General features: G+C 40.2%; 1 protein-coding gene across 6 annotated transcripts in view; it reads left to right on the forward strand.

Moving 5' to 3' along the window:
* Window positions 1-24,867, forward strand: part of LOC133618868 (uncharacterized) — a 142,684-nt gene that overhangs the window by 106,301 nt on the left and 11,516 nt on the right. For all 6 annotated transcript variants that reach the window (XM_061979648.2, XM_061979649.2, XM_061979652.2 and 3 more), the window contains 6 exons: window positions 4,705-4,845; window positions 4,922-4,981; window positions 12,657-12,800; window positions 21,318-21,417; window positions 21,494-21,695; window positions 21,769-22,216. In XM_061979648.2, coding sequence (XP_061835632.2) covers window positions 4,705-4,845; window positions 4,922-4,981; window positions 12,657-12,800; window positions 21,318-21,417; window positions 21,494-21,695; window positions 21,769-22,216 — 1,095 coding nt within the window. The remainder of the gene's footprint in view (window positions 1-4,704; window positions 4,846-4,921; window positions 4,982-12,656; window positions 12,801-21,317; window positions 21,418-21,493; window positions 21,696-21,768; window positions 22,217-24,867) is intronic.

Below are 24,867 nucleotides of genomic sequence, written 5' to 3' on the forward strand. Positions count from 1 at the left end.
TTGATGGTAACTCATAAAATAATATGCTTTGATGGCGCCATCTTCAGGAGAATAAGTGGTGCAGCAGAGGGTGTTGTGTCACAGGTCAATTAACTCAACATTTTCCAGCAGAAAGATGTTTTGACAAGATATGTTGTGCAGCTGCACACTTTGTAAGTACTGTATATGCCTGTGATCGTTCATTGTTAATGTGTAAAACTGAATTTAAAATGTGTTTAACTCTGAGAGGCATATTATACAGTTTACAGTATCAACAATAGGCATTTTGGGGACTTTTTATGGATTTGTCCATAATTAGTTTTTTTCGTCATCGGTAATTGTGGCGATTTACTGTAAAACATAAATATATTTCTAAACAAATACTACATTGAAAATCTGTGTTTTGTTTGTTTGTATATTAAAGAGTCGAATGGCTGTTGTTAGTTGAACATTAACAAAATACTACATTAATCATTTTTTTAAATAGAATGTTATGATCAACGGTATTGAAAGCAGCGCTAAGATCAAGTAGCAGCAACATGGATGACGCATCAGCATCCATGGCTAGCAATAGATCATTAGTCATTTTTGCAAGAGCTGTCTCTGTAGAGTGATTTACCCTGAAACCAGACTGAAAGGATTCACAGAGATTATTAGACGATAAGTGTTCATTTTTTGAGGATTTTCGAGATAAAGGGAAGGTGGGACACCGACCGGTAGTTTACCATGAGGTCAGGATCGAGGTTAGGTCTTTTGAGCAAAGGATGAACAACCGCTTTTTTGAATGCCAGGGGAACAGTACCACAGGAAAGTGATACGTTCATAATATTTAACACTGATTGTCCTAATATTAGTTAGTGGGTCAAGTAAACATGTTATTAGTTTTATCACATTTATGAGTCGCAGGAGTTCCTCTAATGTTATTTCTTCAAAAAGAGAGAGATTATTTTGGAGGGCAATATCCGTCATACATATATTTGTATCGGCGTTAATAGAACCCAGTTGGAGCTGAAACGTGTTATTTTTGATCTCCTTTCTAATGCGTTCAATTTTCTTATTAAACAATTTCATAAAGTTATCAGCCGAGTGGGTGGAGCTACTGGGGGGGAGTCCCTTGATGGGTTAGCGATGCTGCTGTACTTAACAAATATTTAGGATCGTTTTTATTGAGGCGGTTGAAATTGGAGTAGTAACTAGTTTTAGCTAAGGTAAGCGCGTGTTTATAAGTTATTAAAGTATCACTCCATGCTTGATGGAAAACCTTGTGTTTAGTCACACGCCATTTGGATTCTAGCTTTCCACATGATAGTTTAATAGCTCTGGTTTCTTCTGTGAACCAGGGGGTACGACTTTTAGTGCCTTTTTTAGCTTTAGCGGTGCTATACTATCATTGGTGTTGCACATTATATCGTTAAAGTTGTTAGTGAGGTTATAATTTGGGAATGGTGCCATTACCGAAGGAAGTAGGCCAGCAAGAGTCGTAGTTGTGACAGCATTAATATCGCGGCTGCTAAAGCATTGGTTATTAGTCGCTCGTTGACAATAAATCAGAACTTCAAATTGTATAATGTAATGATCGGACATTACTTTACTGTACGGTAGTACAATAACTTTGGAGGTGGTGACACCCCGGACAAGGACTAGGTCTATAGTATTACCGTTGCGATGCGTGGGTTAATTTTTTATTTGTGTAAGACCACAGCTATCAATCATAGTCTGGAGCGCTGTTTGTAGCCATCAACAGCATTCATATGGATATTAAAATCCCACATTATAATTGTATTATCTGCGTGCGTCACTAGATCAGTGACAAACTGTGAAAATGTACTGATAAAGTCCGAATAGGGCCCGGCGGGGCGATAGTTACCAGCCAGATAAAGAGGTAGCGGTGTGACAGACCTCATAGTAATCACCTCAAATGATTTATATTTATTATTTAGATTAGGGCTAAGGTTAAGGTTTTAACTGGATATTAGTGCGACCCCTCAACCCATTTTAAGGGGACGGGCAATATATGCACTCGTATGAGATGCCTCGTTAAGTGGGAAAAATGTGCCTGGTTTTAGCCAAATTTCTTTGTTGTCTCGAATGACCTCATTAACTAATGACGTTTTGGGAGACAATGATCTGATGTTTAAAAAGCCCATATTATAGGTATTGGGCTGTTTTGAGGAATTTTTGTTAATGCTATCCGTAGTAGTGATATTAATAACGTTACTTTTATTTTGTGTAGTGTGCCTTACATAACTTTGATCACATCTAGGATTGATATGATGGGAATCTTGATACAATTTGGTTAGTGCTGCAATTGATTTAACGCGTCATAATTTGCCACCTCAGTATAATACATGTCTACCTCTGGCACAGTCACTACAGAAAAAACATTATGTGAGTTATGTATTATGCTACGGGAAATGCTATGTGTGCAGGAATTACATACCAACATAGGACTAACATATGCAGTAATTAAGCAAAATTACTATAAATGAATGATGTTTTTTTACACCTGAATAAATCAGCCACTCATTAACTGTAACAGGTAATATTACAGTACAAGTGTTTTATCTTCGGTGGTACTTACTTCACAATTAAACGCTTGGTCTCTCTGTTGGAGGGACTGTATGAATAAGATATTCTCCGTGTCTGACTATACACAAATAGGATTGTCTTGTGCAAACACCAATAGGCCCTAAATATTATGTTATATTTTCTAAAACGTTGCAATAAATAATAGTTTGAATTCCACAACATGTACTCAAACAAAACATTCTGATTCTGTTGGATCAACTGCACAATCTGAGATAAAATATTTTCATTTTAAACCTATGCGTTTAGAAAAAGAATGCATTTTTTTATATAATATTAATTTAATTTTAATGTGTAGCTGCAGTGCATCATACTGAGAGCTGTTTTAGTATGTAGGTTCTAATTTATCTGCAAGAGAACATCAAATTGAAAACATCCAATTATGTACACTCCTCACAAAAAGGTCAGAATATTCAGACTTCGGGTGAATTTTCAGGATAAAGCTAAAATGCATTGTAACCTTTACAGGTGCACCTAATTTGACCTTCTCTTCACTAACAAGGACCTGAATGGCAAAATAAACAACAGGAGTTTGATCCATGAATCAACCCATTCAGTTTTAATGCATAAAAGGCATGTGTCTGTTCATGACACTCTAAGCTCAGTGGCCACTTCCCTTTAAGAAAACGCTGTTTGTAGCCATCAACAGCATGATAAGGGGGACCTATCTTAATTGAAACTGCGTGTTTATTCATGGTTTCATGCATGGATTCACACACCTGTTCAATCAATCAACCAATCAATCAATCTTTATTTATATAGCCCTAAATCACAAGTGTCTCAAAGGGCTGCACAAGCCACAACGACATCCTCGGTACAAAGCCCACATACGGGCAAGGAAAAACTCACCCCAGTGGGACGTCGATGTGAATGACTATGAGAAACCTTGGAGAGGACCGCATATATGGGTAACCCCCCCCCCTCTAGGGGAGACCGAAAGCAATGGATGTCGAGTGGGTCTGACATAATATTGTGAGAGTCCAGTCCATAGTGGATCCAACATAATAGTAAGAGTCCAGTCCATAGTGGGGCCAGCAGGACACCATCCCGAGCGGAGACGGGTCAGCAGCGCAGAGATGTTCCCAGCCGATGCACAGGCGAGCGGTCCACCCCGGGTCCCGACTCTGGACAGCCAGCACTTCATCCATGGCCACCGGACCTGTGCCCCCCCCCCCCTCAAGGAAAAGGGGAGCAGAGGAGAAAAGAAAAGAAACGGCAGATCAACTGGTCTAACAGGGGGGCTATTTAAAGGCTAGAGTATACAAATGAGTTTTAAGATGGGACTTAAATGCTTCTACTGAGGTAGCATCTCTAATTGTTACCGGGAGGGCATTCCATAGTACTGGAGCCCGAATAGAAAACGCTCTATAGCCCGCAGACTTTTTTTGGGCTCTGGGAATCACTAATAAGCCGGAGTTCTTTGAACGCAGATTTCTTGCCGGGACATATGGTACAATGCAATCGACAAGATAGGACGGAGCTAGACCGTGTAGTATTTTATACGTAAGTAGTAAAACCTTAAAGTCACATCTTAAGTGCACAGGAAGCCAGTGCAGGTGAGCCAGTATAGGCGTAATATGATCAAACTTTCTTGTTCTTGTCAAAAGTCTAGCAGCCGCATTTTGTACCAATTGTAGTCTTTTAATGCTAGACATAGGGAGACCCGAAAATAATACGTTACAGTAGTCGAGACGAGACGTAACGAACGCATGAATAATGATCTCAGCGTCGCTAGTGGATAAAATAGAACGAATTTTAGCGATATTACGGAGATGAAAGAAGGCCGTTTTAGTAACACTCTTAATGTGTGATTCAAACGAGAGAGTTGGGTCGAAGATAATACCCAGATTCTTTACTGATTCGCCTTGTGTAATTGTTTGGTTGTCAAATGTTAAGGTGGTATTATTAAATAAATGTCGGTGTTTAGCAGGACCGATAATCAGCATTTCCGTTTTCTTGGCGTTGAGTTGCAAGAAGTTAGCGGACATCCATTGTTTAATTTCATTAATGTTGTGAATTAAGCCGTTCATATCATTGTTAGAGAACAGCAAGTTGTGCAATGATTGCTGATAAAACATTGAACAGCTGGACATGTTCAGTTTTTGTGAGGAGTGTACATATAATGTTGTGCTTTTGCAGCTCCAGCTGAAGCAGGCCATCAAACTGGGCTCTCCTCCATCTCTGATGTGTGTTAAGAGGACAGAAGATGGCGGAACCATGTCAGAAGATGACGGTCTACCCTGCAGCCCCCCTGAATACACTTCACCTCACACAGCCCTGGTAAAACGACCGCTGACATCCTACTTTAATCTCCAACCTGCGTCACTTTTCGTTCTTTAATATTTGTCCTTTTTAGAATCAGGATAAGAGGAACAGCTCCATCAGCCTGGAGGGTAGCGACAGCGATGAAGACCAGGTAAGTTTAGAGACCAGCCAACATGCACATTATTACTGAAATGTAATATTCTATGTAATAATTGTCAGCCGCAGTGATTTGATTTTTGATTTTTATTAAGGATCCCCATTAGCTGGTTGCCTCAACGACCCACTAGTCTTCCTGGGGTCCACAATTCAATACAATTACAAGTAAAAACATATAATACTAACTACAGAATACATGGTTGGTGCGGGGGCGTGGCTAGGGGCGTGGTTAAGAGGGGAGGAGTATATTTACAGCTAGAATTCACCAAGTCAAGTATATATATATATATATATATATATATATATATATATATATATATATATATATATATATGAAATACTTGACTTTCAGTGAATTTTAGTTATATGTATATATATATATATTTATTTTATTATATATATATATGTATATATAAATAAAAGAAATACTTGAATTTCAGTGTTCATTTATTTACACATATACACACACACACATAACACTCATCTACTCATTGTTGAGTTAAGGGTTGAATTGTCCATCCTTGTTCTATTCTCTGTCACTATTTTTCTAACCATGCTGAACACCCTCTCTGATGATGCATTGATGTGTGGCACGCACAAAAGTGCTTTCATCAAATGCATTAGAGTCTGGAGTCTTCCATCTCTCCCTAGCATGGCCCAAAACCGGTCAATCTTTGCTTCCTGAGGAAGATCTTCAGTGCCAAGCACTTGGTAGTCCACTACTTCTTCCCGAAGGCTATCCAGGTCCAATCGCAGCTGCGGCTTGGAACTTACAAGCTGTTATGAGAGTAGCGTATGTGTGTGTGTGGCCCTTTAATAGGTGAGCATGTGAGGTGAGTGACGTCAGTGAGTGTGTGGGCGAGAGAAGAGAGGGAGCGGTAGCGTGACTGCGGGCGTGGACTAGTTTGTTTTGTGTTGGATTGGCTGTGTGCAAGCAATCAATAAAGCAAGATTTGCAACTAATCGCCGGACTCAGGCAGGAAAGGTGCAACAAAGCGTATTTCTTCATCTTACTCGTCGTCGGCGTCGCCATGGCTGTATCTTCCTCGTTCTTTTGCTTTGTCTCCTTGTTGTGTGCGCAGTTGTGCACTGCACTCTCTAAAAGCCGTTGATGTTATTGATGTTATAGATGGCAGTATTGTCCTGTTTAAAAGTGTCACAACATTGCTGTTTACGGCAGACGAACTGCTTTACGGTAGACAAAAACATGACTGCTGTTGTTGTGTGTTGTTACCGCGCTGGGAGGACGTTAATGAAACTGCCTAACAATAAACCCACAAAAGAAACCAAGAACTCGCCCTCGATCATTCTACAGTTTTAATGTGTTTGGGCAGGCACACTGTTTATATCGTGGGAAAGCGGACTCAGGTCCGCATGGAGCTGGAGGGGGCGTGGCCTCCAGCCCCGCCTGAATTTCGGGAGAAAATTTGAGGTTTTCGGGAGAGGCGCTGAATTTCGGGAGTCTCCCGGAAAATCCGGGACGGTTGGCAAGTATGACTATTAGGGCCATGAGAAAAGCAGGAGTTTTACTACCGGTTACTGATTTGAACAATAGAAGAGTGTTAGCTGACAACCTGTTCTGCACTGTTAGCCAGGAAAGAGAAGCATGCATTTGGTCCACATTGGTTCTTAGTGAACAACCAAGAACCAGCCTTGCTGCCCTATTCTGGACAATCTGGATCTTACTGATCTCACCACTTTCAGCAGACGCCCAGACTGTAGAACAATCGTCAAGATGACACAAGACTAAACTCTTAACAATCTGACAAAGAAGAGGTGGATCAACAGTGGATTTCCACCATAAACGATGAGCAACAAACATGCGGACAAAAAGTACACTTTTTCTCCTCCATGTTGGAGTGTGGTAAATACTGTAACTTAGCCCACATTGACATCATGCAGCTGCAAAGCATTAGGACTCTGCTTTTATTCAGGAGAATCTGGTCCAGACGTGTGACCTCACACAGCAGACCCGAGGTTGCGAACTGCTTCAATTGAATAAAAGGTGTCACACATGCAACAATCCTTGTACAAGTGGCACCTCAACATAAGAGTCCCAGCTTAAAAGTGTTTTGGGATGAGAGCTGCCTCTCTGCTGATTGTTATGCTTCACGTTGAAAGCACAAGCCTCACCGCCACGAGTTGGGATGGACATAACTTTGTTTTCCAACTATGGGAAGGAAGAAAGTGAGTGTGATGTACAGTGCTGAGTAGAAGAAGGGAATGATTTTACAAACCCCGTTTCCATATGAGTTGGGAAATTGTGTTAGATGTAAATATAAACGGAATACAATGATTTGCAACAATTAGTTCCCAATCATTTATTGAGTGTTGTTAAAAGAAAAGGTGATGTAACACAGTGGTGAACATGCCCTTTCCCAACTATTTTGGCATGTGTTGCAGCCATGAAATTCTAAGTTAATTATTATTTGCAAAAAAAAAATAAAGTTTATGAGTTTGAACATCAAATATCTTGTCTTTGTAGTGCATTCAATTGAATATGGGTTGAAAAGGATTTGCACATCATTGTATTCCGTTTATATTTACATCTAACACAATTTCCCAACTCATATGGAAACGGGGTTTGTAAAACCATTCCCTTCTTCTTCTCAGCACTGTACTTCACACTCACTTTCTTCCTTCCCATAGTTGGAAAACAAAGTTATGTCCATCCCAACTCGTGGCGGCGAGGCTTGTGCTTTCAACGTGAAGCATATTGCAAATTTCAACCCATATTCAATTGAATGCACTACAAAGACAAGATATTTGATGTTCAAACTCATAAACTTTATTTTTTTTTGCAAATAATAATTAACTTAGAATTTCATGGCTGCAACACGTGCCAAAATAGTTGGGAAAGGGCATGTTCACCACTGTGTTACATCACCTTTTCTTTTAACAACACTCAATAAATGATTGGGATTGTTGCAAATCATTGTATTCTGTTTATATTTACATCTAACACAATTTCCCAACTCATATGGAAACGGGGTTTGTAATTCCATCCATCCATTTTCTACCGCTTGTCCCTTTCTGGGGTCGCGGGGGGTCGCTGGAGCCTATCTCAGCTGCATTCGGGCGGAAGGCGGGGTACACCCTGGACAAGTCGCCACATCATCACAGGGCCAACACAGATAGATAGACAACATTCACACTCACATTCACACACTAGGGACCATTTAGTGTTGCCAATCAACCTATCCCCAGGTGCATGTTTTTGGAGGTGGGAGGAAGCCGGAATACCCGGAGGGAACCCACGCAGTCACGGGGAGAACATGCAAACTCCACACAGAAAGATCCTGAGCCCGGGATTGAACTCAGGACTACTCAGGACCTTCGTATTGTGAGGCACAAGCACTAATCCCTCTGTAATTGAATCACAAAAATAAATCAGCAAAAACATGACCGAGTGTGTCCCAACTTGGCGAAGCAAATCATGCATATCCCTGCCAGTCTGCACCATACTGAGGCCATGTCTACACTAAGTCGTTCAACCCCTTAAACAAATAATTATTTAGCCTAAGCCCCGTTTCAGCCACACTAAACCAGCGTTTAAGGACCCCCTCCTCGGACACATTTTTACACGGGTAAGTCAGCCGTGTAATTCTTGAATCTCCGGCACTTAGCTTTGTATTAAGTTAAAGTTAAAGTACCAATGAGTGTCACACACACACTAGGTGTGGTGAGATGATTCTCTGCATTTGACCCATCACTCTTCATCACCCCCTGGGAGGTGAGGGGAGCAGTGGGCAGCAGCGGTGGCCGCGCCCGGGAATCATTTTTGGTGATTTAACCCCCAATTCCAACCCTTGATGCTGAGTGCCAAGCAGGGAGGTAATGGGTCCCATTTTTATAGTCTTTGGTATGACTCGGCCGGGGTTTGAACTCATAACCTACCGATCTCAGGGCGGACACTCTAACCACTATGGACTCATTGATCGTTTACAAAGCGAGTTCGGAGAGGAAGTGACGCCAGAAAGACCACGCCCTGCACAGGAAGTGACATCAAAAAAGAACGCGCCACAGCCAGCTTTGTAGCAAAGCCGGAGGCAGATCATGCAGACATGCCCGTGTTTCTCCTTCTTCTATGTGTACAGGCGCTTTCGGAAATCCCAACAATACCTTAAGTGAAGGCAACGGGCGATTGCAGCTATTTCGGATACTACACATCTCAGACGGCAAGAGAACTTTCAAATTTTCAAACAGTCAGCTGTATTTCTACTGACCGGAAAACTTGGTGCCTTCCTCCCGTGGATGTGATCGTGATAGGCAGTGTGTGACTACAAATATTGCTTTATGGATGTGACTGTGAAATGGCCAGGCAGTGTGCATGATGCCCGCATCTTCGTAGCGCGCAGCTGAAAGATGGAACCATCACCTCGTGTCCCAACCAGTTTATCACATTGTCTACTTTCTCATGTCGATTAAAGATGTGATTCATGTATGATGGCTCAGGTGTGATTCACTACAATAGGGCCCCACAGCACATGGATTCTAGTTAATTAAAATACCACAACACTGGATATTGTTCAAAGGAGATACATTTTCATTTAAAAACTTGCACACAAAACACAGCAAACAAATGTAAAATGCACAGCAAACTATTTACAATATAGCTCTTTTAAATAACTTCACAGTGAAGTAAAGTCCTCTACTGGAGAGCTTGGAGCAGATGGACGTTTTTTGGGGGGTTTTTTGCGCATGCGTACTAGGTCGCGTTGCGCCGGCGGACGGAGGAGGGCGGGGGTCTTAAACGGTGGCATTGTTGTGTGTGGACACGGATAAGGTTAGGTGTTATTTACCCTGCATAAACGGGGCCTGAGGCAGAATGGGTCTAACGGCAGCTAAGAAGATTTATCCATGAACATATGTAGAAGCTGCTGATGGTGTTTTTGACGGACAAGCAGCTTAAAGGAGATAGTGTCGATTTTTGCTCTCCAAGGTAAAGGCTGTACGTTACTATTACATTACTTCATAAAACTACTCTAGTTGTTTGTACTACATTGTTTTAATGAAATATTTCTTATGTAAATGTTTTTTGATTTTTAAAACGCATGTTACGTTATAAAGTTGTGTTACGGGGACAAGCACCGATTAAATTTTAATCCATTTATCAGGAGATGTTGATTTGAGGTGGATACGTTTTTTGGAGGGGCTCTTTTTTAGCTCTTTCCTAGAGCCAATAAGCATGTAAGTTGAGGTGCTACAGGACTTTGTTAGTATGCAGCGTTGTATGTTGAATTTTGAGCAAAAAAAGTACAAACCCCGTTTCCATATGAGTTGGGAAATTGTGTTAGATGTAAATATAAACGGAATACAATGATTTGCAAATCATTTTCAACCCATATTCAGTTGAATATGCTACAAAGACAACATATTTGATGTTCAAACTGATAAACATTTTTTTTTTTGCAAATAATCATTAACTTTAGAATTTGATGCCAGCAACACGTGACAAAGAAGTTGGGAAAGGTGGCAATTATTACTGATAAAGTTGAGGAATGCTCATCAAACACTTATTTGGAACATCCCACAGGTGAACAGGCAAATTGGGAACAGGTGGGTGCCATGATTGGGTATAAAAATAGATTCCATGAAATGCTCAGTCATTCACAAACAAGGATGGGGCGAGGGTCACCACTTTGTCAACAAATGCGTGAGCAAATTGTTGAAAAGTTTAAGAAAAACCTTTCTCAACCAGCTATTGCAAGGAATTTAGGGATTTCACCATCTACGGTCCGTAATATCATCAAAGGGTTCAGAGAATCTGGAGAAATCACTGCACGTAAGCAGCTAACCCCGTGACCTTCGATCCCTCAGTCTGTACTGCATCAACAAGCGACATCAGTGTGTAAAGGATATCACCACATGGGCTCAGGAACACTTCAGAAACCCACTGTCAGTAACTACAGTTGGTCGCTACATCTGTAAGTGCAAGTTAAAACTCTCCTATGCAAGGCGAAAACCGTTTATAAATGGGTTGTACTTGTATAGCGCTTTTCTACCTTCAAGGTACTCAAAGCGCTTTGACACTACTTCCACATTTACCCATTCACACACACATTCACACACTGATGGAGGGAGCTGCCATGCAAGGCGCTAACCAGCACCCATCAGGAGCAAGGGTGAAGTGTCTTGCTCAGAACACAACGGACATGACGAGGTTGGTACTAGGTGGGGATTGAACCAGGGACCCTTGGGTTGCGCACGTCCACTCTCCCACAACACCCAAAAACACCGTCGTCTTTGCTGTGCCTGAGCTCATCTAAGATGGACTGATACAAAGTGGAACAGTGTTCTGTGGTCTGACGAGTCCACATTTCAAATTGTTTTTGGAAACTGTGGACGTCGTGTCCTCCATACCAAAGAGGAAAAGAATCATCCGGATTGTTATAAGCGCAAAGTTGAAAAGCCAGCATGTGTGATGGTATGGGGGTGTATTAGTGCCCAAGACATGGGTAACTTACACATCTGTGTAGGCGGCATTAATGCTGAAAGGTACATACAGGTTTTGGAGCAACATATGTTGCCATCCAAGCAACGTTACCATGGACGCTCCTGCTTATTTCAGCAAGACAATGCCAAGCCACGTGTTACATCAACGTGGCTTCATAGTAAAAGAGTGCGGGTACTAGACTGGCCTGCCTGTAGTCCAGACCTGTCCCCCATTAAAAATGTGTGGCGTATTATGAAGCCTAAAATACCACAACGGAGACCCCCGGACTGTTGAACAACTTAAGCTGTACATCAAGCAAGAATGGGAAAGAATTCCACCTGAGAAGCTTAAAAAATGTGTCTCCTCAGTTCCCAAACGTTTACTGAGTGTTGTTAAAAGGAAAGGCCATGTAACACAGTGGTGAACATGCCCTTTCCCAACTACTTTGGCACGTGTTGCAGTTAATTATTAATTATTTGCAAAAAAAGTTAAATTTTATGAGTTTGAACATCAAATATCTTGTCTTTGTAGTGCATTCAACTGAATATGGGTTGAAAAGGATTTGCAAATCATTGTATTCCGTTTATATTTACATCTAACACAATTTCCCAACTCATATGGAAACGGGGTTTGTAGTTTTGGACCAAAAAACTAATACATATACAAGCCAATGTAGGAATATACAAAAAAAAGGTATCCTTTAAAATTATATATGCATTTGATTGTTGTTTACAGTCTGAATTTTTCCATTTGGTGGGGCAGAGACACCACAAGTGTTCCTGCTGCACTTGAAGCACAGCTAATATTGATACAGCTGGACTCCCTCACACACACACACACACACACACACACACACACACACACACACACACACACACACACACACACACACACACACACACACACACACACACACACACACACACACGCGCGCGCGCATACTGTCGTGCTCTATTTTCTAGTCTGTTTCCTATCTGCAAGCTTCATCGTTCCAAGTCCAAATGCTCACTTTTCAACACCTATCAAACATGATTTAATGGTGCGTTTAAGTTTCCTGCTCAAAGCCAACATGACTCAGATGAATGACGGGAGCTGCTCTATCTGGAAATAATCAATAGCAAATGATATTGCATAAATGTTAAAAAAAAAAAAAAAAAACAGCTTTCAAAAGTTGTTGTCAACATTTCAAAAAGTGGCAGCTTTCAGTGAAACTCTCTTCTCTTTGTCTTCCTAGTCATCCAGAGTTGGGAGCCCCCTTGTGGTGGTTCCAGGGGATTTCAGTCTACCTGCCAGCCCGTTTGGCTGTCTGGATAACTCTGCTGCCAAACACAAGCTGGGCCTAAGAAGTAAGGCCTGTAACAGGAGGAAACCTGCCAATGTAAGAACACCTCTCGCTCTCGCTCACCCACTTGTTTGCTGTGTACTCACAACACCGCTAATATGGACAAAAGGTATTGAGCTGCTCCCAGGTTTAGTTAAAAGGTTTGAGGTTTACCAAGGTACTCTTGCACAGCCACACCGACTGACATCTGCTACACTGGATCCGGTGCTTGATGAGCTCAAGGTCAGGGTTCTGTGCAAGTTCTTCCACACCAAACTCTTCCATACGTGCTTTCACAGGGCCTTGTTTTGTCCAATGGGGCACAATCATTCTGGAACAGTACTACTAATACTACTACTAGTACTAAGGCTACTGTGTCTTTTTCACTATTTTGTGTCATTGTAACTGCATAGTCTTTCTACTTTGTGTCATTCTAAATCAGTCTTTCTTAAATAGTGCGGCGGGGCCCCCTGGAGGGGCGCGGTGCGAACCGGGGGTTGAAGGGTATGACCTCGGGGAACATGCTATTTTTTTTCCCCCTACTAGAATATGACAAAGAGTATGCAGCACTTGGCTTCACTGTAACCACGGTGGGAGACGGGGAAAGACCGGTGTGTTGTTTTCCTTAATGTTAATAAAGATACAGTTAATGCAGAGGTGTACTTATAACAATTGTATGGAGATATTATACTATTTATAGTCGCTGTGGAGAGTGGGCGGACGCAAAATATTTATCTTCTTGGGGGGGGCGTAACAGAAAATATCTGAGAAGCACTGTTTTAACTGCATAGTTGTGGTATTGGTGGTGTTAGTACTACTTTGTTAGTACTACTTCGTGTCATTATAACTGTGTATTGGTGGTGTATGTACTACTTTGTGTCATTATAACTGTGTATTGGTGGTGCTATTACTACTTTGTGTCATTGTAACTGTGTATTGGTGGTATTAGTTCAACTTTGTGTCATTATAACTGTATAATGGTGGTGTTATTACTACTTTGTGTCATTATAATTGTGTATTGGTGGTGTTCGTACTACTTTGTGTCATAACTGTGTATTGGTGGTGCTAGTACTACGTTGTGTCATTATAACTGTGTATTGGTGGTATAAGTACTACTTTGTGTCATTGTAACTGTGTATTGGTGGTATTAGTACTACGTTGTGTCATTATAACTGTGTATTGGTGGTATTAGTTCAACTTTGTGTCATTATAACTGTATAATGGTGGTGTTAGTACTACTTTGTGTCATTATAATTGTGTATTGGTGGTGTTCGTACTACTTTGTGTCATAACTGTGTATTGATGGTGCTAGTACTACGTTGTGTCATTATAACTGTGTATTGGTGGTATAAGTACTACTTTGTGTCATTGTAACTGTGTATTGGTGGTATTAGTACTACGTTGTGTCATTATAACTGTGTATTGGTGGTATTAGTTCAACTTTGTGTCATTATAACTGTATAATGGTGGTGTTAGTACTACTTTGTGTCATTATAATTGTGTATTGGTGGTGTTCGTACTACTTTGTGTCATAACTGTGTATTGATGGTGCTAGTACTACGTTGTGTCATTATAACTGTGTATTGGTGGTATAAGTACTACTTTGTGTCATTGTAACTGTGTATTGGTGGTATTAGTACTACGTTGTGTCATTATAACTGTGTATTGGTGGTATTAGTTCAACTTTGTGTCATTATAACTGTATAATGGTGGTGTTATTACTACTTTGTGTCATTATAATTGTGTATTGGTGGTGTTCGTACTACTTTGTGTCATTATAACTGTGTATTGGTGGTGCTAGTACTACGTTGTGTCATTACAACTGTGTATTGGTGGTATTAGTACTACTTTATGTCATTGTAACTGTGTATTGGTGGTATTAGTACTACGTTGTGTCATTATAACTGTGTATTGGTGGTATTACTACTACTTTGTGTCATTGTAACTGTGTATTGGTGGTGTTAGTACTACTTTGTGTCATTATAACTGTATATTGGTGGTGTTAGTACTACCGGTACTTTGTGTCATTATGACTGTGTATTGGTGGTATTAGTACTACTTTGTGTCATTATAACTGTGTATTGGTGGTATTAGTTCAACTTTGTGTCATTATAACTGTATAATGGTGGTGTTATTACTACTTTGTGTCATTATAATTGTGTATTGGTGGTGTTCGTACTACTTTGTGTCATAACTGTGTATTGGTGGTGCTAGTACTACGTTGTGTCATTATAACTGTGTATTGGTGGTATTAGTACTACTTTGTGTCATTGTAACTGTGTATTGGTGGTATTAGTACTACTTTGTGTCATTATAACTGTGTATTGGTGGTATTAGTTCAACTTTGTGTCATTATAACTGTATAATGGTGGTGTTAGTACTACTTTGTGTCATTATAATTGTGTATTGGTGGTATTAGTACTACTTTGTGTCATTGTAACTGTGTATTGGTGGTATTAGTACTACTTTGTGTCATTATAACTGTGTATTGGTGGTATTAGTTCAACTTTGTGTCATTATAACTGTATAATGGTGGTGTTATTACTACTTTGTGTCATTATAATTGTGTATTGGTGGTGTTCGTACTACTTTGTGTCATTATAACTGTGTATTGGTGGTGCTAGTACTACGTTGTGTCATTATAACTGTGTATTGGTGGTATAAGTACTACTTTGTGTCATTGTAACTGTGTATTGGTGGTATTAGTACTACGTTGTGTCATTATAACTGTGTATTGGTGGTATTAGTTCAACTTTGTGTCATTATAACTGTATAATGGTGGTGTTAGTACTACTTTGTGTCATTATAATTGTGTATTGGTGGTATTAGTACTACTTTGTGTCATTGTAACTGTGTATTGGTGGTGCTAGTACTACGTTGTGTCATTATAACTGTGTATTGGTGGTATTAGTACTACTTTGTGTCATTGTAACTGTGTATTGGTGGTATTAGTACTACGTTGTGTCATTATAACTGTGTATTGGTGGTATTAGTTCAACTTTGTGTCATTATAACTGTATGATGGTGGTGTTATTACTACTTTGTGTCATTATAATTGTGTATTGGTGGTGTTCGTACTACTTTGTGTCATAACTGTGTATTGGTGGTGCTAGTACTACGTTGTGTCATTATAACTGTGTATTGGTGGTATTAGTACTACTTTATGTCATTGTAACTGTGTATTGGTGGTATTAGTACTACGTTGTGTCATTATAACTGTGTATTGGTGGTATTACTACTACTTTGTGTCATTGTAACTGTGTATTGGTGGTGTTAGTACTACTTTGTGTCATTATAACTGTATATTGGTGGTGTTAGTACTACCGGTACTTTGTGTCATTATGACTGTGTATTGGTGGTGTTAGTACTACTTTGTGTCATTATGACTGTGTATTGGTGGTGCTAGTACTAATGTGTGTCATAAGTATCGGTGGTGTTGGTACTAATTTGTGTCATTATAACTAAGTATTAGTGGCATTAGTACTACTTTGTGTCATTAACTGTGTATTGGTGGCGTTAGTACTACTTTGTGTTATAACTGCATATAGGTGGTGTTAGTACTACTTTGTGTTTATAACTGTGTAGTGGGGATTTTAGTACAACTTTGTGTTAGGGTTGTACGGTATGCCAGTACTAATAAAATACCCGGGTACTAGAGATGCGCGGTTTGCGGGCACAACCGCGGAGTCCGCGGATTATCCGCGGATCGGGCGGATGAAATTAAAAAAAATTTGATTTTATCCGCGGGTCGGGTCGGGTGGGGTGGTTGAAATAAAAAAAAATTAGATTTTAAATAGATTCAGGCGGGTGGCAGTTAAACCAATTCGGAAATATATATACATAGTTAAATGTTGTTACCCACATACGAAAAACGAGCAGGCACCTGCAGCATATGCCACAACAGAAAAAAAAAAAAAAAAGAGATGGACACTTTTACGGAGCGGAGAAGGGACGCCTCGCCGGGGTCCGGGACCGAGGCCCCTTCCCCCGAGAGGGCCCCACCGGGAGCCGTAGCTGAGGCGATCCACGAGAAGGGCCCGACGCACGTCCAGGGTCACCACCGCGCCCACCGCACCGACACCCCGCCTCGTCCGCCTTTGCCGCGGCCGGCGTCACGCGCAGCAGGTAAGCAGCTTACCTGCCCGCCACCCCCGTGGCCGGGGGCTCGTAACTGGGGTCACTCCGCGCGCTCCGCCCGCGCAGCTTACCTGCCCGCCACCCCTGTTGCCGGGGGCGCGTAACAGGGGTCACTCCGCTCGCAGTGCGCTCACGAAAGGGGTGGGGCTCACCCTGGTTGATATAGACAGCAGCTAGGACGGTGGCCATGGAAGTTGGAACCCGCTAAGGAGTGTGTAACAACCCACCTGCCGAATCAACTAGCCCTGAAAATGGATGGCGCTGGAGCGTCGGGCCCATATACCCGGCCGTCGCCGGCAGCGAGACGCGCTTGGAGGTGCGCTCAGCGCGGCTCCCATATGATTGCGCACTGGTGTGCGTCTGGGTCGTGACAGCGTGGCACGCAAATGTCTGTGCTGCATTGGATCAGTCTCCTTTCTTTAACAGGCAAAAGCTTTATAACCTCACTAATGCCTTGCATCGTCTATATTAGATATATAACAACGGGCGGGTGCGGGCGGATGCGGTTCTGATCAAATGTTAGATCGGGTGGATTGCGGATGGTTGACGACTTTCTGATGCGGTTGCGGATGAAATAATTGCCTATCCGCGCATCTCTACCGGGTACTACTGAATTTAATATGGTACTATACTTCATCTTAATGGCGGCGTGCCGTCCTCACGTCGTGACATTGCCGATAAAACGAGCAGACTGGCGCATGTTAATTAACGCGCACGCACAGTGTACTTACAAACAGACAAATTGTGGAGACATAAGAGGGAGAATGGACGTAGTTTGGCTTAAAAAACAAAATATTGAGGTGACACTTTTCACAATGAAGCGCCATGGCGAGCTAGTTAGCGGCTAAAGTCCATCCGCAATTGGCAGTGTTTTAGCTTCTTCTGAATCGCTAATCAATCATTGCCTCCATGGCGACAACTAAACTACGTTTCTCACAAGTGTCATCCCTGCAGGACGAAGAATAGCTAAACAGGCTTCACTACACACCGTAGGAGGATTCAATAGCTAACCGCTACAGCAAGCTAGTACTCCTGAATGTAAACAAATGCCATGGGTGGATGTGTTGGTCGTAACGGCGTTAGAGTAATGTTTTATTATTTATTTGTTCTAGTAACAAGTAATCTAATTAATTACAGTTTCCATCGTTGCAACGGCGTTGCCATAACTGAGAATGTGAAGTGGAGCGTTACAACAGTTTGGTTGAATAAAGCGCAAAGTGTCAGGTTTCGGCACACATTCTCTGAAGGTGGGGAAGATAAAATTATCGACAATAGCAGAGAAATCCGCTGAAAAGGGGACACTGAAATTGTTGACATGAACGAAATCCAATTATATCTCATTTAATCTTGTATATGAGTGGGGAAAGTTCGGAATATATCCAATTCCAGTTCTTTAAAAACGTCAAATATCAGTGAAAAACTGGTGGGGGTTAGCGACACAGTAGTTGAAATTCTCACCAGCGGAGCCAAAACAAAAATGTGTGGATTGAACATGTTCCACATCGTAATACCGTATTTTTCGGAGTATAAGTCGCTCCGGAGTATAAGTCGCACCGGCCGAAAATGCATAATAAAGAAGGAAAAAAACATATATAAGTCGCACTGGAGTATAAGTCGCATTTTTTGGGGAAATTTATTTGATAAAACCCAACACCAAGAATAGACATTTGAAAGGCAACTTAAAATAAATGAAGAATAGTGAACAACAGGCTGAATAAGTGTACGTTATATGAGGCATAAATAACCAATTGAGAACGTGCCTGGTATGTTAACGTAACATATTATGGTAAGAGTCATTCAAATAACTATAACATATAGAACATGTTATACGTTTACCAAACAATCTGTCACTCCTAATCGCTAAATCCCATGAAATCTTATACGTCTAGTCTCTTACGTGAATGAGCTAAATAATATTATATGATATTTTACGGTAATGTGTTAATAATTTCACACATAAGTCGCTCCTGAGTATAAGTCGCACCCCCGGCCAAACTATGAAAAAAACTGCGACTTATAGTCCGAAAAATACGGTATGTGAAGAGTGAAGAGGACCCCTTTTATTTTTGACGCTATATGATGCCATCAGCAGGCGAGCAATCGTGACATCTACACAACTGTAAGTTAGCTATGTGTATCTGAATATTCCCCTCGGGGACTAATAAAGTATATGATTGATTGATTGATGTGTATTTGCTGCTTCTACCGCACTCGTAAACAAATTATGATGAAGACATGCATACCCGCTTAGCCAGAGGCGTAGCATTAAAATACTTTTTGCATTTCTCCGTTCAAATAAGTGGAGAATACAGAAACTTTGAGACATGATGCAGCTGACCTGATGATAAAATAGTTAGAGAAGAATGTTTTTGTATTATTCATAAGACTGCTGTACTTTTCATTTTTGTAAATATTGACTATTGTGTGTGAAGTCCTACGTAAGGTTAAATTCAATTTAAGAATTATGCGATCAAGTTAAGATAAACGTTGTGATGGTTGATAAAATGTGGATGAAGGATATAGTTGATGCAGTACAGTTCATTTCTCCAGGGTGGAGTTGGACACATACTGTAGCTAACGACCAAATTCAATGAAAAGGCAGCAATGTTACTTCTGTATTAGCATAGACAAAATGTGATGCATTCACATTTCTGACTGCCCCTCATATATGCCTGCCTAGAAGCGGCCCTGTTGCATAATTAAAATTAGCTTAAGAAAAGACCCCAATATTTGTACTCAAACGCAATTTATTGTCAGAAACGTTTTTAAAAGTTTTACTTGTATGTATGTCATTTATTTGTCCAATACTTGGTTACAGTTTGATCTAAAACCTTTCATAATGTATAATGTATATTCATAATAATCACAAACCTTTGTCATACAGGTGCAGATAATTGCACGACTTAAAGGCCAAATACTCTTTTGTGTGGTTTTACCTAAGTTAAAATTTTTTGGTATATTTTTCGTAATGGGTTTTGTACTTTCAATATTCATGTTGTTACTTTGCGGAATTTTTTAAATTTTTGTTATTTTTATTTCCACGCATATCATATTGGCGCACTGCAATCTATTGAGTTCAGATAAATGGCAAATGTTCTAAAATACTGTGCAGTATTTTTATTCTTCGATCAGTTAATATAAACCTTTGACATTAAAGATCAAAGTCACTGTGACACACTATTCATTTCAATTTTTTTAAATTATTTTTTATTAATGTTTTTAATGATGATGTCAATGAGGGTTTTTTTAATCACTGCTATTTTGAAATTGTTACTGTTGATGCTGTTGTCGATAATGTTAATTTTTGTTTCACTACATTTGGATTTGTGTGTCCTCAATTGCTCTCAATTGCTCTGTTTATTGTTGTTCTTAGTGTTGCTGGGACGGGTTTGGTTTTGGAATTGGATTGCATTGTTGTGGTGTTGTTGTGTATTGTTTTGTTGATTGATTAATAAATTCATAATAAAAAAAAAAAGATCAAACGTAACAACGTGTAAATTAACGTCTCAGTTACTTTGCTGAGTAACTAGTTACTCTTACAAAGAGGTAACTGAGTTACTAACTCAAAATACTTTTTGTGAGAAGTAATTTGTAACTATAACTAATTACTTTTTTTAAAGTAAGATGACCAACACTGATCTACACAGACATCGACAGTAATGATACCAAGTGCAACACCGTATAGTCAATATTACAATGATTACATCAATATTTTTTATTATCACAAAATCTTTTGTCATTTGTGTTTTTGTTTATAAACTCAGGAAATATGTCCCTGGACACAGCAGAACTTTAATTATGGCCAATGTATGACAATGTAACTACTTGGTATCGGATTGATACCAGAATTTGTAGTATCACCCAAAACTTATGTAAAGTGTCAAACAACAGACGTATAAGTGATGATCACATTTTAACAGAAGTGTAGATAGAACATATTAAAACAGAAAGTGAGCAGATATTAACTGTAAATTAACAAGTAGATTAATAATCCTTTTTTTTGACAGAGTAATACACTAGGAAATGACACAATATGTTACTGCATAATTGTCAGCAGCCAATAAGGAGCCTTTGTTTGCTTACTTACTACTAAAAGAGAAGTTGTCTAGTATGTTCACTATGTTATTTAATGCCAAAATAAGAAACATATGTTTAATATATCATAAGATTCTTAGGTTAAATAAAGCAAATAATGACATTTTGTTTGTGGTGCCCTTTATTTTGAAAAGTATCAAAGTATTGAAATACATTTTGGTCCCAAAATATTGGTATCGGGGCAACCCTACTTTGTGTCATTACAACTGTGTATTGGTGGTGTTAGTAATACTGTGTGTCATTACAACTGTGTAGTACTACTGTGTGTCATAACTATGTAGTAGTTTGTGCCTTATCAGTGTAGTGGTGGTGGTACTACTACTTTCTGTCTTGTCCATGCAGAGACTTGACATCAAAGCAGAGGAACATAGCAGGATGAACGGATCGTTGAACATCCTGTCCCCAGAATCTTTGGAGGCACAAGAGGATGAGAAGATAGGAGGTGAGTTGTTTTCTTCCTCCCACACGAGCGTCGTCCTTTTCCCATCACTGCCATCTGTTTCTTCTTCTTGTTCCAGATGCAAGTGGAGATGAGCTGGACCAGAAACTGGAGAAGGAGGATGAGCCGCCCTTGTTGGGAGATAAGCAGGAAAGCATGGAAGGAGAAGATGTGTTGGAAGAAGAAGACCAGGATGGTCGGGAGAGTTCCTGTCAATCAGAGGAGGGCGGTCCATCCTTTCCAAAGCACAGCACCAGAACCGCCTCTCTGGACAGTCCCAGGTGATTAAACCTGATTCTATTCTTCTTGTAATGTATCTCACTGACTAATTAGACCCATCATGTATGCTTTCAGAGCAACACCAGAGCCCCCTGCTGGCCAGAAAGACGTCTTCGACCAGCATGTCGTTACATGTGGAACAGAGGAGAACATGGATGGACTAGGAGAGGCTGTGGAAGAAGATGGCTCCTTCTTACAGGAGGTGCTGAACTCCTTACCTTCTTGTTCCTCGTGCGTGGACTCTGAGGATGTTGTCCTGGAGATGAAGGAAGAAGATAAGGAGCTAGAAGAAGCAGAAGAGGAGGAGGTGAAGGAGCAAGAGCCTGTCTTTCATCAGGAGGCTCCTTCTGATGCCCTCCTGTCGGGCCAGACGAGTGTGGAAGAGGAGGTGGAGGAAGCTCCTCAGAGTGGGAGCACTGCTGCTTTCCGTATACATGTCCATGAAGAGGAGGAACGTGAAGATGGTGAAGAACAGGAGGAGGAGGAAGAGCAGCTAGTCATGGAAAGATTCAGTCATCCTTGTGTATGTATTTAAAAAAACTATTCTTTATTTGTATCATATCATATTTTGCCTGGTAATATGGATGTAACAATAACTTAACTATTTTTTTCCAATCAAATCTGATTTTAAAAAATAATATTACACTACCCAAAATCTGTATAGGCCATATTCATGCTCAGTTTTGATTGACACTTGTCAGGGAAGTATTGATTTAACAATGTAAAAAATACCGTTCACTTTGCATGATAATGCAAAATGTGGGTTTTTGTGTTTATTTGCATTGGCCCTGTATTATTGTAACAAACAGTTAGTTATATTTTTTTCATATTATGTTATTACTATTGATGTCAAATGATGTATTTTATTAATCAGATTAATCCTGCTATTGAATTTGTATTAATCGTGATTAATCACAGGTTATTACCGTACTCACTTGCGTAGATTGAATTGACTTAAAAAAAGACCTCAATATTCGAACACAAATGCAATTTTAACATTTTTTTCAAATGTTTTACTGGAATGCGTTACATTTGTTTGCTCAAAACCTAATAGCTGTTTTATCTCGAGTCCAGTCAGGTTGCATTTTGAAGATAGATAGATAGATAGATAGATAGTACTTTATTGATTCCTTCAGGAGAGTTCCCTCAGGAAAATTAAAATTCCAGCAGCAGTGTACAGAATTGAGATCGAATTTAAAAAGTAAAAAGTAAATAATGGGGGTATAAATGGAAACAAAATAGAAAAATATTACAATAGAATAAAAACAAAAAGCATCAATGAGAATACAAATATAACAGTAAAATAAGAATATAACAAGAGAAACTAGGCCAGGGGTCGGCAACCCGCAGCTCTAGAGCCGTTAGCTCTTTAGCGCCGTCCTAGTGGCTCTCTGGAGCTTTTTCAAAAATGTATGAAAAATGGAAAAAGATGAGGGGAAAAAATATATATTTTTTGTTTTAATATGGTTTCTGTAGGAGGACAACCATAACACAAACCTCCCTAATTGTTATAAAGCACACTGTTTATATTAAACATGCTTCACTGATTCGAGTATTTGGCGAGCGCCGTTTTGTCCTACTAATTTTGGCGGTCCTTGAACTCACCGTAGTGTCTAACTTTCTCCGACTTTCTAGGACGTGTTTTATGCCACTTCTTTTTCTGTCTCATTTTGTCCACCAAACTTTTAACGTTGTGCGTGAATGCACAAAGGTGAGTTTTGTTGATGTTATTGACTTGTGTGGAGTGCTAATCAGACATGTTTGGTCACTGCATGACTGCAAGCTAATCGATGCTAACATGCTATTTAGGCTAGCAATATATTGCATCATTATGCCTCATTTGTAGATATATTTGAGCTCATTTAGTTTCCTTTAAGTCCTCTTAATTCAATGTATATCTCATGACACACTATCATGTAATATGGCTTTTAATTTTTTGCGGCTCCAGACAGATTTGTTTTTGTATTTTTGGTCCAATATGGCTCTTTCAACATTTTGGGTTGCCGACCTCTGAACTAGGTAGTAGTGACCATGTTATGAAAAAGTATTACACTGTTATTGTTTTGCATCCCCTGTCATCTTAGTATCCCCCGTCCCTCCCAGAAAGGAGTTGTACAGTCTAATGGCGTGTGGGACAAAGGAGTTTTTGAGTCTATTAGTCCTGCACTTGGGATGAAGCAGTCTAGCACTGAACAGGCTCCTCTGGCTACTGATAACGGTATGCAGAGGGTGACTGGCATCATCCATGATGCTCACTAGTTTTTCCACAGTCCTCTTCTCTGCCACCGTCACCAGTGAGTCCAGTTTTATTCTGACCGTAAAACCGGCCCGCCTGATCAGTTTCTCCAGTCTGGAGCTGTCCTTCTTAGATGTACTGCCCCCCCAGCACACTACCATGTAGTACAGAACACTGGCAACCACAGACTGGTAGTACATCCACAATAGTTTTTTACAGACGTTGAAGGAGTGCAGCCTCCTCAGGAAGTACAGCCTGCTCTGTCCTTTCCTGTACAAGTGGAGTATACAAGTGAGGCTACATTTGCCAGCGAGCACACCAGTCTGCTCACTCATATTTGCACTGACCTATGCTATGACCTGATCACTGACCGTATAACAACCTGCACCACTTGTCAGGTAACCATCTGTGGTTAAGCGAAAGAAGCAGATACAGTCCAAATAAAATGTGTGATGAATGTGCGTATGTACATGATTAATGCGATACATTTTTGTGAATAATTGTGTGAGTTAACTTGTTTTTTTTGACAGCCCTAATTATCTTTATTTAATATTGGATCTTATTTGATTGGCCAGGTATACATAATGTTGTAGGTGAGTGCATATCATTAGTATCTTATTTGCTAGCGACAAAAATGTGCCACAATTTATTTATGACCCTGCACTATGTTTAAAACCCGGTTTAGTTTTATCCACTTACCGCCTGCAGAGGGCACCTAACTCTGATTTGATAAGTGCTGAGAACAAAAAATATTTTTCTTTTTTTCCCCCTCATCCTTGCAGTGCCCTCTTGAGAATGTTGTCCTGGGCAATGGCCCTTAAACCACCATTGGATACAGAAAATGTTACTAACCGTATAATGTATAGGCAAAATTAAAAGACACTTTCTTTAAATCACTTGATTGTAAATTTAGGCTAATTTAAAGACCAATTATTAGT

Source organism: Nerophis lumbriciformis, linkage group LG19 (genome assembly GCF_033978685.3).
Source record: "Nerophis lumbriciformis linkage group LG19, RoL_Nlum_v2.1, whole genome shotgun sequence".
Taxonomy (NCBI): Eukaryota; Metazoa; Chordata; class Actinopteri; order Syngnathiformes; family Syngnathidae; genus Nerophis; species Nerophis lumbriciformis.